Source organism: Empidonax traillii, unplaced genomic scaffold, assembly GCF_003031625.1.
Source record: "Empidonax traillii isolate 1590-97213 ecotype Southwest subspecies unplaced genomic scaffold, ASM303162v1 scaffold327:size604231, whole genome shotgun sequence".
NCBI lineage: Eukaryota > Metazoa > Chordata > Aves > Passeriformes > Tyrannidae > Empidonax > Empidonax traillii.
In genome coordinates this window covers 517,704-534,278 of record NW_020955520.1, presented here as the reverse complement: position 1 = coordinate 534,278, position 16,575 = coordinate 517,704, and the positions used below count along the sequence as shown (strand labels likewise).

The 16,575-nt window shown below is 35.3% G+C and overlaps 1 protein-coding gene across 1 annotated transcript in view; it reads left to right on the top strand.

Moving 5' to 3' along the window:
- The window catches only part of PREX2 (phosphatidylinositol-3,4,5-trisphosphate dependent Rac exchange factor 2), a 122,127-nt gene that overhangs the window by 38,865 nt on the left and 66,687 nt on the right, over nucleotides 1-16,575 (top strand). Inside the window, exons 18-24 of the mRNA XM_027891712.1 lie at nucleotides 711-796; nucleotides 3,028-3,164; nucleotides 6,324-6,441; nucleotides 7,285-7,469; nucleotides 9,612-9,773; nucleotides 12,993-13,215; nucleotides 13,564-13,771. Of these exons, the coding sequence (XP_027747513.1) occupies nucleotides 711-796; nucleotides 3,028-3,164; nucleotides 6,324-6,441; nucleotides 7,285-7,469; nucleotides 9,612-9,773; nucleotides 12,993-13,215; nucleotides 13,564-13,771 (1,119 nt within the window). The remainder of the gene's footprint in view (nucleotides 1-710; nucleotides 797-3,027; nucleotides 3,165-6,323; nucleotides 6,442-7,284; nucleotides 7,470-9,611; nucleotides 9,774-12,992; nucleotides 13,216-13,563; nucleotides 13,772-16,575) is intronic.

The following is a 16,575-nucleotide window of genomic DNA, read 5'->3' as shown; positions in this document are numbered from 1 at the left end:
TCCTGAGCTGATACCATGTGGGTAAGCTAGCTTACTTTGAGTGAGCTCAGGGCTTAATTTTAAGGAGTAGATGTGAATTTTGCTTCTCAGAACTGTGTTTTTCAGTAGGTTAAGACCAAGCAGAGTGTAGCACAATGTGCTTACAAGTCATATGAACAGCAGTAGATGATTTGTGATTTACAGATCTCAGTACTTTCCATATCTGCTCAGAAAAACTGCAGCAAAACATTTTTTCCAGAAAACTTACTGAGTAGACACTTGGAAGCTAACAAATTACAGTATGGGGTTTAGGCTCTCCTGCAGCTCATCTGACCAGACCTGCCATGCTCTGTGATCCCCAGGCTCTGACCTGTTGGTTGAGAGACTGACTGCCTTCCTGGGCCTTTCAGTGTTGCAGTGCTGTGGCAACTTACCCAAATACCAGTCCCTTTGGGAGGAATTTTAAAGTTATGGTGGTGTTTTGGTTGTAATTGGTATATCAAATTTCCCTGTGAAATAGATATTATTTGCTGTCTCACCTTTCTCTTATTTCTGATATCAGTGGTGAACAGTATCTGGAATATGAATGCTGCAGAATCTGAAACTGTGAATCGAATAAAAATGTGGAGTCGTACACCCTTGTAATCTGCTTGTAGCTGTCTACTTTTATCTTGAGTAACAATATGCTGCTACCTTTTGCTGCATTCGTATTCAATCTTTCCTTGTATCAGGACAGTGAAGATTCCTGACTCTGCAGATGGGCTTGGATTCCAAATCCGGGGCTTTGGCCCATCAGTTGTCCATGCTGTTGGGAGAGGTAAGCTGTAAGAGCTGTCAGTGTTACTGGTAAATATGCATTTAACATCTAGATGGCTTGGTTGAGATAAATCAAAATTAGGTCTACTGATCCAGCTTAGATGTTTTCCACTCAGATAAATAAACCCAAATATGATTATTTTGTGTTCTTATACTCTGTAAACTTTGAATAGTTCTTCCAACTTCTTTATCGGTATGTACTTATACCGGTGTATGAAAGTTAAGTTAGAGCTGTGCATTCTTTACAGATTAAGGAATACCTGAGGAATTTGAAATCACCTTCTCCAATGCTTAGTTGTTGGGAACCAGTCACTTCTTTGGTGGCCATTTGGTTCTGCAATGTTCTGAAAATGCACTTTTCAAAAATCTTTTCAAGACTACTAGTGACCTAGTCTGTCCTAGTAATTGCAGATGCTTCACATAAATACTGTCTTGTCCATTTCGGGATGTGATTGTCAAATGCTTGCAGTTCCTAACTCAATATGTTTTTGAATGGTGTAATACATATTTGACTTGTGATAAAAGAAGTTGAAGCATTCTCTGTTGCATCTCATATTGTTAATGCTAGAGCAAACTAACTGTATTTTCATCTGTTGTGGGAGAGTTGTGTCCTTTTACCTCCTTCTTCCTTTTATCTGAGGAATTTAAAGTGAACCGATCTGCAAACAACCAGATTTGAACATAGCTGGATGACTTTTTTCTAGGCTGTGGTGCCAGAAATTAGATTTTCAAGAGAAAGACTAATAGACTACAGACTGTTGAGCTGATGTGATAATTATTTCTGCACCTGGATCTCAATTCAACTGCCTGTCCTTATTCATTAGGCGCATACTTAATTCCACTCAGCCTCAACAATATTCAAGTGCTTGCTTGTGTGATTTGCTAAATCTGAAAGATTTTAAGCATATGCTTAAAAACTTTGCTGAATTGGGACCTTGGGGTATTTTGAAGAGATTTATTTTTTTTTTTTTAGAGAAAGATATTTAATAAGGCCTATTTTGATATTTATTTTTATGGTTTTTTTGTGGGGGAGGAGAGACTGCAAAGCTGGTAATGGTTTCATTTCCAACAACTTCCTTTTTTATTAGATTTAAATTGCAGTTATCATCTAATAATGATAGTTCCTAAAATGAGGGAAATTCAGGTATATTCTGGAAGTATATCTTTGTCAAATAATGCCCAACTGACAAGTCATGAAGTTGTGACAAACATTTCCATTTGCCAATTCTGCAAATTTGCTCTTGCCCTTTCTTTCACAGCAGGTAACTTCTGCACCTGAGACTGGCAGTCTCTAGGCAATAGATTTTTACTGTCTTGCACCTCTGTGGTAGCATCAGAAGAGATATAAGGGGGCAAATGTTCAGGTAGCTGGAACTAAGGTCATTCTCCATCAGGCCATCTTTTCAGGTGTGGGTTTGAGTCACACTGAAAAAGACCAAGAGACAGCTGCAATACTGAATAGTACCTATTCAGTGGCTAGAAGATTTTCCCAGGGTGGTTATTCCATTGTGAAAATAAATCACCAAACCACATGTTTTATGCTACTTTAAGAGAATGTTTTGTTTTGGTGTCGTGTTGTTCCATCCCCCTCTCAGTAATTAAATTTGAGATATCCTACTTTATTATCTTTTTGTATTTTGACTTAAAGCTGCAAGGCAGTCTGCTATAATTGTGTTGGTAGGAAAGATGAAAATAAGAACAATATCCTTGGAAATATCTTTTGATTTGGATATTTAACTTAATGTTTAACACAAAAATCTAATATGCTCTGATATTTCTTTATGAATTGTCAGAAAATCTCTGGTTTGTATGTAAAATTTAAACACCTGAATTAATCAAGAAGCTCATAAGCTTGGTTCATGTAAAAGAATTCAGAATAAAAGTAGTCTAAATTGTAGTTTAATGACTTTCAAGCTAGAGCCATTTTATCCTTTAAAAGTCCTTTTCTTTAAGACAGATTTTCTTTAAGACAAATTTCAGTATTTTCATATTACTTATCAACATTTTTTGTTTTATAATACAGGCTTTAGAAAATTGTGTGGTCTGTTTTTATGGAATCATCTGCTGGCAAACTCCATTTTCTTGGAGTTCAGCTGGCTACAGGAGCATCCTGTAGTCGGAGAAGTATGTAAGGTCTTGATAAAAAAAATAAAATAGGCTTTTTGGACTGTAAACTTTAAAGGAGATGTTTAGGCAAAGAAGTTTGTTAACTATGTGTATTTTTATTAATAGGAACAGTGGCAGCTGCGGCAGGCCTCCATCCTGGCCAGTGCATAATCAAAGTGAATGGAATTAATGTCAGCAAAGAGACTCATGCAAGTGTCATTGCTCATGTCACAGCGTGCAGGAAGTACAGGCGACCAATGCAGGTACATCTCACCCTTGCATGTTTTCTTCTAAGTTTCTTTTTTTGGTCAGAGTAAACAGTGTGATGTTTTAACTCTGTCCACATATCTGTTGTGTGGTGGGGTGAGGGGAAAGGAGTGGTGAATAAAACTGAAGGGAAGCCAGATGAAATATAAAAGCGGAAGATTGCTCAACGTATTGCTGATGTTCAAGGTCTGTTTAATTTCTGCACTGAAAGAAATCTAATCTTATAGATAATTTTTATATGGTATTTTTAAAGGATTATTTCAAGTATTTCTGCAGTCCTATGCAGAAAGCCTTATGAGATACATTCTTATCTTGATGGAGAGGAATCACACAGCTTGCTGCCTGCTCAGCAGCAGGAGAATGAAATGCAAAATGGTGATCTTATTCCAGAATTTTGTAACACTTCAGTGCATACGCCATCTATAAAGGTCTGATTTCCCATTGCATTCCAATCTTGGGAATAAACATACATTCAAGAACTCAAAGGTTCCTTTTTTTTTTTTTAAATATAAGTATGCAAATTTTATCTTTTTCATATTTGTTTAAGAGAAAATCTCAGGCTTCCAAGACACAAATTTAAGGAAGAGAAACAAAACCAGCTGGATTCTAGAATGTAGTTTTTCCAAGCCCCTGCAAATTTTTCCTAAACTGTCAACTAATATTGTTAATTAACTTCACAAACTCTTCCAATATGTATTTACTGAGGAGAAAAATCCAATTAAAATCAGGAGTGAAATCTTTTTCCCCCACCTACTGAATAGATATAAGAATTATATAGTTAGAACTGCATCATACAAATACAGTCTTTATGAAAATGTTGTCTGGATGTTTATGTTTAAATGCTAATATAGAATTGAAGTTGTTACGCAGCATATCAAGATCAAGTTCACCTATTCTTTAAAGAAAGATGCACTCTAGTAAGGAGGATATTTTGTGCACTAGTAGTAAAACTGGCTGGAATAAAAGAGAAATTCTTTATAGCAGTTGTGTTCTCTCTGAGTAACTGTAGACTTCCTTTGCATATTAGTGACATGAAAAGAGGATTGATTAATACTGGCTGGTGTGAATGCCCTGACATGAAGAATTACTTTGGTTTTTTTAATCCACTTGTATAATAACTTGGAATTTTTCCTATACAGAGTATTTATTTATTTATATCTTAAAAAGTAGCTGATCACAATTCAGCAGATCACAGATAACTGAAATTCTCCAGACTGACAAGAAAAACTTAAGTCAGGGCCTAGTGCTATCAAAAACTATTGGTGAACTGTCTAGACTGCAATAAATGTAGTATTCCCACTGGTGCCAAGACAGCTAAAATTTCATTTCCTTTTAATAAATTTAGGGTTTTTCTTTAATTATTTGGAAGATGATAATGGAATTCTCCTATTTTTTAAGTACAGTGCATTAGCCTGTCATTTAATTAACACAAAGATTGCATTCTCTCCTGAGGTTGCCAATTGCATAATTGAAAATGGGATCATTTTCTGTTTCTTGTATCTTCTACTTCTCAGGGTGAGGAGTCTTCCTGCTTGCCTGAAGCATGAAGTTTCATTTCAGATTCATGCTGTGTGAATAACTGTGTAACTTCTGTTGAACAATGTTTGTCTTCTTTCTGTCTCGTCTGGATAAAGAAAACTGAGAGCAGATTTTACTTCTTGGAATTAAAATTTCCTTGCAGTGATACTAACCATGATTTATACTTAGTTTGTTCCTCTGTGATGCTTTTGAAGAACATTGCTCCAAGTCATAATGCATTAGGTCATGTAAACTTTTGAAAGAAGGACTTCCAGTTTGAGTAGTGTAGTATTTTCTATTAGAGATTGGCATGGCCATCTCTAATATGCTGCCAAGCAAACCTGTAAGAATCATAACTAAGCAGCAAGCTTTCAGGGGTACTTGCAAAGAAGTGTGGGCTTCAGAACAGAAGTGTTCCTGTTGATCAGCTTCTGCACACGATCTTCCAACAGTACTCTGAAATTTAAGCTTTCTATTTAAAATATTTCAATGCCATTGAGTGAAAAGCAAGGCATGAATGAATCTAGGAAACCTAGAGAGAAACAGTACCGTAATAATACAAAAATTTAGTTGTCTGTGATTAATTGGATAAAGATAGCTGAATGTTGTATATTAGCAAAGAGTAATTGCATGTGTTTGAAACTTTTCATGAAGATTTTTAACATTCAACCTAAAGTTTTGCCATCCTTGCTTAACTTTGAATTCTTCTGAGAACTTCTTTTTGAAGTCTCTGAACTCAGATCTGTCATAATCGTGTCATTTATTCTACTGTAGCTGCTGGAGAGGGAGTGATTAACTGTCTGTCAAGGTTTTTTTTTGAAATCTAAGGGACAAAGAAGAGTAGCCTGGAGATGCCATACTTGATAGGCCCTTCCACAAGGGTGGGATGGACATGTGACTGAGTAACAGACTGGGGAGAACAAGATGTAAGGCATACACGTGGCTTCTTCATAGGTTGTATGAGCCACGTAAGCCACAATTCCTGTGCTTGCATGTCACTCAGCCACATGAGATGGTGGATTTCTGGAGCCTGTGATTCTGTTCTTTTTGGTGGGTTTGCTAATCTGGGGGGAAAATAAAAAACATCCCGGAAAATAAATGTAGTAAAGGCAATTACAAGTAATGAAGGCTGTAGTGTACGTTTTTTGTGCCAGTGAAACACGGGAAATAGATTAACTGGACATACTCTGTCATTAGTTGATATTCCATAATATTTTCCAGGAGATTCATGGATGTACAGCAGATTTAGCAAGGCAAAAAAATTGGTTCTTCTAATTTTTTTTCCCCACAATTTCTTGTCCTAAATATTTTTTCAGTCTGCCGTTTGATTTGAAATGTCTTAAATTATTTTTGTCAGAGGCACAAAACTGATGGATGTCATGCTATCACAAATTTCATAGTGCCTTATGATAGTAGACTCTGAAATAAAAAATAACTTGCCAAAATTCTGCGGATGGTGTTATACAATGCCAAAATTCACTGTAATTCTTAATTTTGTTTTCTTTAACTTAGACCTCAGAAGGCAGTAAAGCTGATAATAATCAGGGAATTAAAGCAACTCTTTCACGCTGAAATAGTTGCTATCAATTGCACTTGCAAAGCTTTTCCTAGCTGTCTTTTTTTGTCGTTATTTTTAGCAAGATTCTATACAGTGGGTTTACAACAGCATTGAAAGTGCACAGGAGGATCTTCAGAAAACAAACACTAAACCCTCTGGAGATGATGGAGGCGATGCCTTTGACTGCAAAGTGGAAGGTATGTGATGCTTGTTTGATTTTGTTGTTGCTCAGAATGTTGGTGGGGTAGCAAGGAAAATGCAGGCAGTGGGTTTGTTTTCTGAGAAGTAATTTTGAGCAGACTGTAAGATGTGTTTTGGATAAGGATTTTCTTTCTTACGTATTCTAAACACATAAATTTAACATGATGTTCTCTGAAAATTATTATCTTTCCCATTCAGAGAAAAACCTTCTGTGAACACTTTGGGGAAAATCTGTTCCATTTTCATTTGTAAAATACATAATCCTAGGAATTACCTGATTTGTTTTCACGACTAGTAGTCATTTATGGCAATATAGTCATTACTGCATGAGAAATAACAAAACAACTATCCTTCGGATTGTTTTCAGGCAATTAACATTTAGATAAAATTGCATTGTTATGCATCTTGGTAATTAAAGAGACAGTTAACATGTGAACTCTATTATGTTCTCTGCATAAATGCAGATATTGTGGTTTCATTTCTGAATATTGACACTTTTCATGGTAATTTTCTTCTAGTTTATTTAGAAATTCTAAGTTTTCCTTTTTTGGGGGGCTTTTTTAATGTTTCTAGATTATAAATGAAATTGAATTAGTCCCCTTCAGTAATTGTTTGTAAAGAGAATCTCCAGCCTGTTTTGCAGTCCAGTATTGCAGCACCTATAAACCTGCTGGTGTTCCGATTTTGAAATCATCCAGCTGGTAACCAGGTGTTTTGATGAATTTTTTTAAATAGAATGATCAGAACGTACCTGTTTCTAGAATGTTTGTCAGTGTCCATTTTAGTTTATTCAGTGACCAGCACTTGTTAAGTGATTTGTGTTTTTTTGTTTATTCTAGAGGTAATTGACAAATTTAACACCATGGCAATAATTGATGGGAAGAAAGATCATGTCAGTCTGACTGTTGACAATGTTCACTTGGAGTATGGAGTGGTTTATGAGTATGACAGCACAGCTGGAATAAAGTGCCATGTCTTGGAAAAAATGATTGAACCAAAGGGATTTTTTAGCTTGACTGCAAAGGTATGAAGCAATTGTTGTGTTTGTTAATTCTTGCTATGCTTAGTACCAATGGAGCAACATGTATCTTTTTTTTATTCTTAGGATTATGTGTATTTCATCTAATACCTTATAATTGTACACCTTAATCTCTCTGACAATTTGAAGGGAGTTACTTTTTACACCAACATCATAAGATTTGCTAAAGCTAGTCTAGTCAATGATTCAGATCAATGGCCTGAAATTCTTGTAATTGCAATTTCATATAAAATGTTATTATTATCATATAAAATGGTGTTATTTTTTAACTGCTTAAGAAATATTTTCCCCTTCTTATATATGAACTAGTTAAGTAAAGAGGTACTTCCAGCACACTGATTCTGGCCTTAAATAGTGCAGTGTCATCCCCTTTAGTGTTTAGACTGGCTATTTAAATACTTCAAAGTTATTACAAATAATAAGGAGAAATAATGTGGCAATTTTAGGGTGATATTAAGTTTGTATCAAGTGATAGTGATCTAAATGACTACAAAAGGTTCACTGGTAAAAAAATCAGGTCTCAACTCAAAAGACAATAACAGGAATTTTAGTGGTACTTATCCCATATAACTGTCTGCTAATAGTTTGAAATGCTCTAAACATAAACTTCTCTGTGTTCAGTGTGGTCTTATGCTTTTCTCCGTATGCATCTTTTTTTTCTGTGTATTTATTATTGCTTTGCATTTTTAAACAACTGTATTCTGCATCAGATAGAGTAGGGGAGTGAATTAATTCTGGGCTGCTTTCCTATACTGTGCAAATCTGTGTTAACTCTTAAGATGAGAAACTATCCAAAGTTTTGCAGCAGAATGCAACTGTTCGAAAGTACAGCTGCGAAAAAACTCCACTTAAATTATTTAAATTGGTATTATTAATTAAATCTGACATAAAGGAAGCTTAAAAGCGTGACCAAAGTGATTGGAGTGTTTTAATACAGTAACTAAACATGATAACAGAAGAGTTAAAGGCTTTCCTTAATTCACCTGGTGGGGACCTGAGAAAAAAATTCTTTCAAAACTAGTCATTTATAATCTCTAACTTCTTGAAAACTTCAGATTTTGCACTCTGAAATTTCTGTATTTTTTTTCTATTGTGAAGCTTATAAATCATATCTTTTGTCTTTGATGGTGAATAGTGTAATAATGAGCTGTAGCAGAATTGAACAATAGACAGGGCACATGGTGTGACTCCTGGGAATGGTCCTGTGCAGGGCCAGGAGTTGGACTTGATGATCCTTGTGGATCCCTTCCAGCTCGGCATATTCTGTGATAAATCCCATGATGGATTAGTACTGTATGTGTTGTTTGCTTGGTTTTCTTTAAGCATCTCTAAAATTTTGTGAGCCTTTTCTTATTTACATGCCTTACCTCAATTTGGATTTTGTGTCCTGTTGTTAACAATTTATTTTGGGTGTGTTTTTTGAACACATCTCCAGAGTTGGACACAACCAGCAATAGGCACCTTCCAAGTTCCATAGCCCAGTGAATTTCAATGCCTGAAATGCAACTCTAACTTAATAAAAAAGGACTATATACTACCCTCATCTCTTCAACGTGCCTTTTGTTTAGTTTTCTCTCACCATCATTTGCTGATGCGATCTCCCTCATGGCAAGACTTCAGTCTTTGCTAGGCAGTACAGCTTATTCTGTGCCTTATTTCGTTGTTTTGTGTGCAGAATAAATGAGGGGATAACTCAGTTTTCTTGTATGCTTTTTCAGTGTACTAGGATTGCTTATCCTGCCAGACTGAAGCTTTGCTACAAGTAAAGAATTAATTAATCAGCTTTACATAATATGTGCTGATCAAGTAAATACAGCAGATAATGCATTTCAGAGGAGCCATAGTAGTTACATTAGGAGGAAATTAGTAGCAAATCCATTATCAGACAATGTCATGAGAAGCCAAATAGAAGTACTTATGGCTATAACTTTGCAGGATTTAAAGAAACCTCTTTGCTTCCCAAGTTTAATTTATTGTTGTTATGCACCATTGCCTGTAATGTTAAAAGGCAGCTGATTATCAGGCTTTTCAGCTTTAGTTGTAAGAGATGATTAGTAAGGGGTTAAGTAAGGGAAATTTTAGTCAACTTAATTTCTTAATGTACTGCTTTTGTTTTTATTATCGTAGATTCTTGAAGCACTGGCAAAAAGTGATGAACATTTTGTGCAGAATTGCAACAGCCTCAGTTCCTTAAATGAAGTGATCCCCACCGAGCTTCAAAGTAAATTCAGTGTCATTTGCAGTGAGAAAATTGAGCATATTTACAGAAGAATCTCTAGTTATAAAAAGGTATGACCGGCATGTCCTTAGTTTGAAGGGACAGGGGGAATGTGGTACAGTTTGAATAACTCTTCAAAATGCCTATTGCAGTGGCAAAAAATGTGGCTGAAAGTTTAGCTATTTTGAGGTGTGAACGCCTTAACTGACTGATTGCTTCAATTGTTTTCAGACCATGCTCTTTATTGTCCCTTTTCTAGACACTGTTTAGTTTGTATCTTTTCCTGTTTGCTGTGTTCAGTTGTAGATGCAATCAATTGCATGTTTCCACAATAGGCCCATCATTCTTGTACATGTCTTAAACCAATACTCCAGTGAATTTGCAGATGTTAACCAAAAATGAAGCAATAACAGAATTGTTTATTTCCTTCTAGTGTATCTTAGTTTGAAATACCAAATTGTTACCTTTTTATTCATCTTTTTTGCCCTTCAAATTAGTGTGACTTTTTGCAGCATGACTGTTAATAGTAACATCTCTGTAAATTATTAGATTGACTTGGGTTAAAAAAGCATTATAGCATGGAAAAATGGAGAGGGTGCTGACTTTCATATGCTTGAGATCTAAATTAATGATATATGAATGAATAAATAACCCAGACTACAACCTCTAGTTGCTGCCACTGTATTTCTCTGTAGTTCTTTAACCAAGTAGGGCATAAATGAATAAACCATTTGCCATTTTGTTAGTGCGAACTTATTTTCTCATCCAGGCTCCTAGTTCCTCTCTCAAATAATCTAATTTGGGGAGTGTGTTATTATTTTGAAGTAGATTCAAAATGGCTCCAAAGAATTGTCTGTGCCCAGTCTTAGTTCAGTTGGAGATCTGAGTTGTGACATTTACAAACTAGTCTGTTCTAAGAGGCAATACACAAAAAATTGAAAAGAAAAAGGGAAAGGAAAAGCAGGTTGAATATAGAAGCTTCACACATTTCTAAAAGTTACGTGGAGAAGAGTGGATAATGTGTTCTTATTTTTCAAAGGAAAAGTAGGGAGAACTGTTAGGAATATCTATAGCTTCGGCAGGATGGTGGCCAAAAAGCACCTTGTCAAAGACCTTTTAGGGTGCTCTCTGACAAGGAATGGAACAAGCTGAGTTGAGATAATGGACACATTGAAAGGATTCTGATACTGCACTAGCAAACATCCAGTCTCTCTGTTGTTTGCCTGAATTACAAACCTGCATGTTTCCAAATTGGTTAAAAATCAAAATGTCTTTTTTAAAAACTAAATTCATTAGTTTTAACATTAAGAATTAGAGTTGAAGTAACATGTAGGCGGTTTATACATTTTCTGTAGCTAAAAAAGTTGACTGTGATTTACGGTCTCAATACAGGAGGCCAAGACAGTAAATGAAATTTTGTTGTGTTTGCTGGATGTGAAATAAACAGCCTCGGGGAAGTTTATGTAGTTCTTATACTGTCTAGAAGCAGATACTGCTGATAGAAACTGCACTTTCAAGCTCATCTACTCAAAAATCAGTCGTTTCACAGTTATAGCTTTTAATGACAATTAGTAATGCAGTGAATTTCAGGAATAGATACGTCGTGTTCTTGGCAAGGTAAAGGTAACCATAGTTACAGGAGAGTTTCGGAGGGCCTGAGCCCAGCTTGGCTCTTGGTTTCACTGTGAAAGTTCGAATTATATAAATAGAAGCCTTGTAGATTTCTGCAGTCCCTACTATTATTATTATCAGAACATTTTGCTCCTAATAGACCTCCTAATAGACCAGTGCCATGAGTCCCAGATGTTTCTCAACACATATATGAAAAGAATTTTGGTCGTGACTTATGACCTGATTAAATCATAGCCAGGCATTTGGTCTCTCTGGAGCAGGATGTGTGGGAGATTGAGATGTGAAATATGTACTGCTTGCAGAAACATTTTCATCATTGAATGTCCTTAGTGCCCTTCTTAACAATTTGTACATTCTTCGGCCTTTGGACAATTCCATAATTGGATTTCTTGTAACTTCCCAGATCTTGTTGTGATCTAAGATTTAAATGTAATTAACCCATCAAATGTTCATCAGGCTGAAGTAATATGGCACCAAATTAAACAGAAATTTAAGTCCCGGCACAAGAAAGTGTTACCTCAGAGAAAGGATGTGCCTTTGTTCAGCTGAACTGAATTTGTACTGACATTTATTAATGAAGAAACTTTGCAAGTTAACTTTGAAAATATTCTTATGGTCTGTAGCTGAGGTAGGTCTGTGTAATATTTTGACTGGAGAGATACTGTGATTAAAATACCGGAGACTTGGAACTGACTACATGTTGCCAGAAAAAAACTCTGTCCTAGCAAAAAAACTGCTCTGAAAAGGACACATGACAAAAATTTCTGTTTGTGACTGGCAAGGCTCTTTGCCAATGGAAGAGCTTGATCTCATGACTTTTATGATTCTTAAGTAGGTGTGTTTTCTGAGGGTCCAAATTTAGTACAGTTCAATCTTCACCATTTTGGGTTGACATATTTTCATCTTAAAAACCAAAAAACTCTAAGCCTATCCAGGACTCTGCACAAAATTTCAGATGTTAGAGTGAAGGAGATGTGGCTAAGCACTGTATTAAAATTAGGTGAGAAAACAGAGGGGGAAAAACCCCATCCTTCATTTCTGAGCTGATATATGGCAGGTATAAGAGGTAGTAGACTAGGAAAGTCTGTAAAATGTGATGCTTGCAGTTTTTATGTATTAGTGTTTATCAACTTCCTAGAAACACTCAAAATAGAAGAATGATTGAGGTTGGAAAAGACCTCTAGAGGTCTTTTAAAGGACTTCATCCTTCCTGAATATGAAATAGTTTCCAATTCTCTCTTGTTTTGCAAGACATTGACATCTATATCAACAGGTGTTTATAAATGTCACATGCAGTAGACCATGAAGCGTGGATCATAAAGCATGGATCATAAAGCAGTACCAGACTTTCTCTCCAGAAAGATACTTAGTTTTTAATTATGTTCCATGGGAAATAAAGTATATTGCTTTGTTACATTGCTATTTACATTTTAAAATATAATTTACCTCAAAAAACAACCCCTTAAAAGTATAAAATGAAAAATATTTTTCTTTCCTTTCTAGAGAAAGCCAGAAATCATGAAGTCAACACACCTTAATTCAAGGATGGATGAAATATTTTAAGCTTTTGTTTTCTAGTCAGGTACATGAATATTGTCAGCCAAGTGCTGACACATAAAGGGCTACTAATCAAAATTTGGTTTCTTTCTCACTTCTAGTTTTCAAGAGTATTAAAAAACAGAGCTTGGCCTACCTTCAAACAAGCTAAGTCAAAGATTTCACCACTTCACAGCAGTGATTTCTGTCCAACCAATTGCCATATCAATGTGATGGAAGTGTCTTACCCTAAGACCTCAACTTCCCTTGGTAGTGCCTTTGGTGTACAGTTAGACAGCAGAAAACATTCTTCCCATGAAAAGGAAAATAAAAACACTGATCAAGGTAAGTCAGTTGAGCTTGTAAGAACTACTTCCAGTGCTTCTGATTTATAGTCTTAAAAGGTAATTGATTCAGGTTTATGGCCCAAGTAGGAAAATTAAGGATGAGCTTTTGTGAAATCACTCTGCTTTTGAAACCTAGGTTTATTTTAAAGCATAATAAAGGCTAGTCATAATTTTGCAATAACTTTTTCCTAAATAGCTTGACTTTGATATGCAAATAAAATACAAAATTGAATAATTCATGAAGTTTTAAGCAGTAAAATATTTTAATATCTGATAGGTGTTTTACTAGCTTTAAAATGTATTTTGAAAAAAAAAAAGATGACGTCATCTTTTTTATTATTCCCAGGTAAACTGAATCCCATGATTTATGTCCAGCATACCATTACTACTATGGCTGCCCCTTCAGGACAGTCTCTTGGCCAGCAAGAGGGCCACGGTCTGAGGTACCTCTTAAAAGAAGAGGATTTAGAAACACAAGATGTCTATCAAAAATTGCTATTGAAATTACAAGCTGCACTGAAAGAGGTGGAAACATGTGTCTGTCAAATAGATGAGTAAGTAAATGTTAACATCTGGACTTGCCTTTGATTTTTCCGTTGAAGATAAATCTGCATATTGTTTTTGTATAGTGTAGGAATCAATGTTGACTTCAGATGGAACTGAAATAAGATAGGACACTTTGCTTCAATGTGGGAGACTCAGTCTCATCACAGTCTGTCCTAATGCAATGCAACTGTCAGAAATTATTAATTTTTAAAATATAAATAACATAAATTTTTGAGTTTAAAAGGCAATCTTTCATGATCTCCAGTTTAGAAAAATAGTGTGTCATTGTTTCTCATGTTATCTTGAAGACTGTAGAGTGATTTTGTAATGTCTTACATACTGCAATGGGAATGAAAGCAAGAGTTGCCTCAGTATTTTTAAGCTGATTATCATGCTGAAGATAAAGTCAGTTACTTAAATTCACAGTAATTTCAGTGCTCGAGTGCACTTAAAAATGACTGTCTGTAAAGGCTATGTTGTTACTCTTCCTCAAGGAAGTCAGAGAAGCGTTTATGGAAGTTTAGTCAGTATTTCAGGAAGTTCCATTTGTAGTCTGCCACACCTTTCCTTTTGATTCCCTTGAGCCTGTGATGCAAAAGCACAGGAAATTCTGAGCCTTTCTTTCATATGTATGTATATATAAATACACACACGTATATTTATGCATTGTGTGTACAGAAATATATATATGTATCTATGCATATATTCATTTGGAAAGTCATACAGTTATGACAGTAAACATGAGGGTTCCCTTCTTTTTCTTTCCTAAATTTCCTGTATGCTGACCTAGTAGCAGGTCTTATATAAGGTGCACAGATTTATTTAGCAGATTTTACTTTTGGCTGTTTTAAAAACTGTTACTTTTCATGCTTTATTCCTCATGGACTTTGAGTGGAGTGCCAGTGTTTAATTACTGTGGAGAAAAGCTGTTCTATACACAAAACAGAATAGCCAAGGGACCTACTTAAAAGTGCTGAACAGGGAAGAGGGAAACTGGGACTATTTGGGTGAGAGCAGTTCAGAAGTACATGGTATATTATATTACAACACAGTTAGAGCTACTACTTAACTCTTGAGAGAAAAATTAGGACTACTAAAAAAAAATATAGAGTAATAAGATAGGATAATCAAACAGTTCTGCCTTAATTAGAAATATTTGTACTTGCAAGAGCTAGGAGGAAATGCTTGCTTGAGTGTTTTATAAAGACTAGTAGAACTTCTGTTTTCTGTTATGACATAACAACAATGAAATTGATGTCTTTCTTTGCAGAATTGCTTATTATTATAAGGAGGATTGCAATAAGCAATTTTCTCAAGACAAAATAGGAACATGGTATCACAATTCTTAATTTATATGATATTATAGAAACATTGGACTACTAAATGACTATCTTACAAATTAAGAAAAAACAAAAGAAACAAAGAAAAGTATGTTCAATAATGATAATTGGGAAGAGGTTGCATTCAAATTTGGGGTTGTGTGTTTTAAAATCCCGGAATTTCTAAGAGCACTTCACTGAGCTCAAGAACTACCAGCTCCTGAACTCTGTTATCCCAAGTTCCAGCTTTCGTTCATGGTAGTTCAGCAAAAATTTTTTCCTTAGAAAAAGTGCCTGCCTGCTGAGAGAAAGGGAAATGCTCCCTTAGGAAAAGCTCCAGCTACCTTAATCAGTCTTTTACTGAGCTCTTGGCAGAAGTGACTAAACAGTCACATAAAAGAAAAGGATATAATAGTCTGCCTGTGTCTTGACAAATAATTACTCAGGAGAAGATATTTTCAGGAGCTGAAATTGCAGTTGATTATGCTTGTTTCTTGCTCTTGATTATTTTCTTGCAACAGCAAAATCCAGAAGAAGTTACCAGAATGAATCTGTCCAAAGCCTATTTTTAATAATTGAAATGGATGATAACAGGAACGCAAGAACAAGCTAAAGTATAGATTAATCCTTGTCCTTATCTCCTCTTATCTTTCAGCAGGCAGGACTACATGGTGTTCTTGAAATGAACCTTTTGGTTTAAGAGCACTGTTAAAATCATCTACCAAGAATTTTTTCCAATTCCTCTTTGAACCCCTTTTATATTTTTGTATTCAGAAAATAAATTTTACAGGTATGAAGAACTGATTTCTTAAGGTTTACGCTTTCGTAACACATTTATTTTAGGACAAGTTCAAGAGCACACATGCTCTTAATGACTGATGGACACTGAATACTGATGTAAAATACAAGCCCCATCTATCTTCCCTTCCTTATGGAATCCTCCTAACCAGTGTCTTAAGTGATTGGAACTGAGTTGTGATTTCACACTGATATGAAGTGTTAAGGCATCATGTAGCACAAAAGATGTCAGTCTAGTGGATGGGTGGGTTTCAAGTCCAGTGAAACTAAAAATTTACTATAATTTTTCTATATTTTAGATACAGTTCAGTTCAGTATCTTTGCCTATAAATGGGCTAAATATCTGTCTGTTGCCTTCAGAAGTAAGAATTACATGTAACAAAAAGATCTAACATAAGTTTGAATCTTACTGTGTATTTGATAGGAAGTTTGCCAGCTGACCACTCTGACAGCTCATTCAATATAACCTTGCTACCATGTCTAAGTAAAAAAGCTTAATTCAGTGTCTTCTTATTTCAGGTAGTTAGAAGGTAGTTTTTGCAAGAAATACGGTGCTTTTCAAAAGTCATTCTAATGGAGTGTTTGAGCAATACAAATTAAAGGACAATTGCCCATTATAGCTGTTCTGATCTTGAAAGTAAATTAGAACATCTTGGTATTAGTTAATCACCCAATAATATGAATTTTTTGCTTCC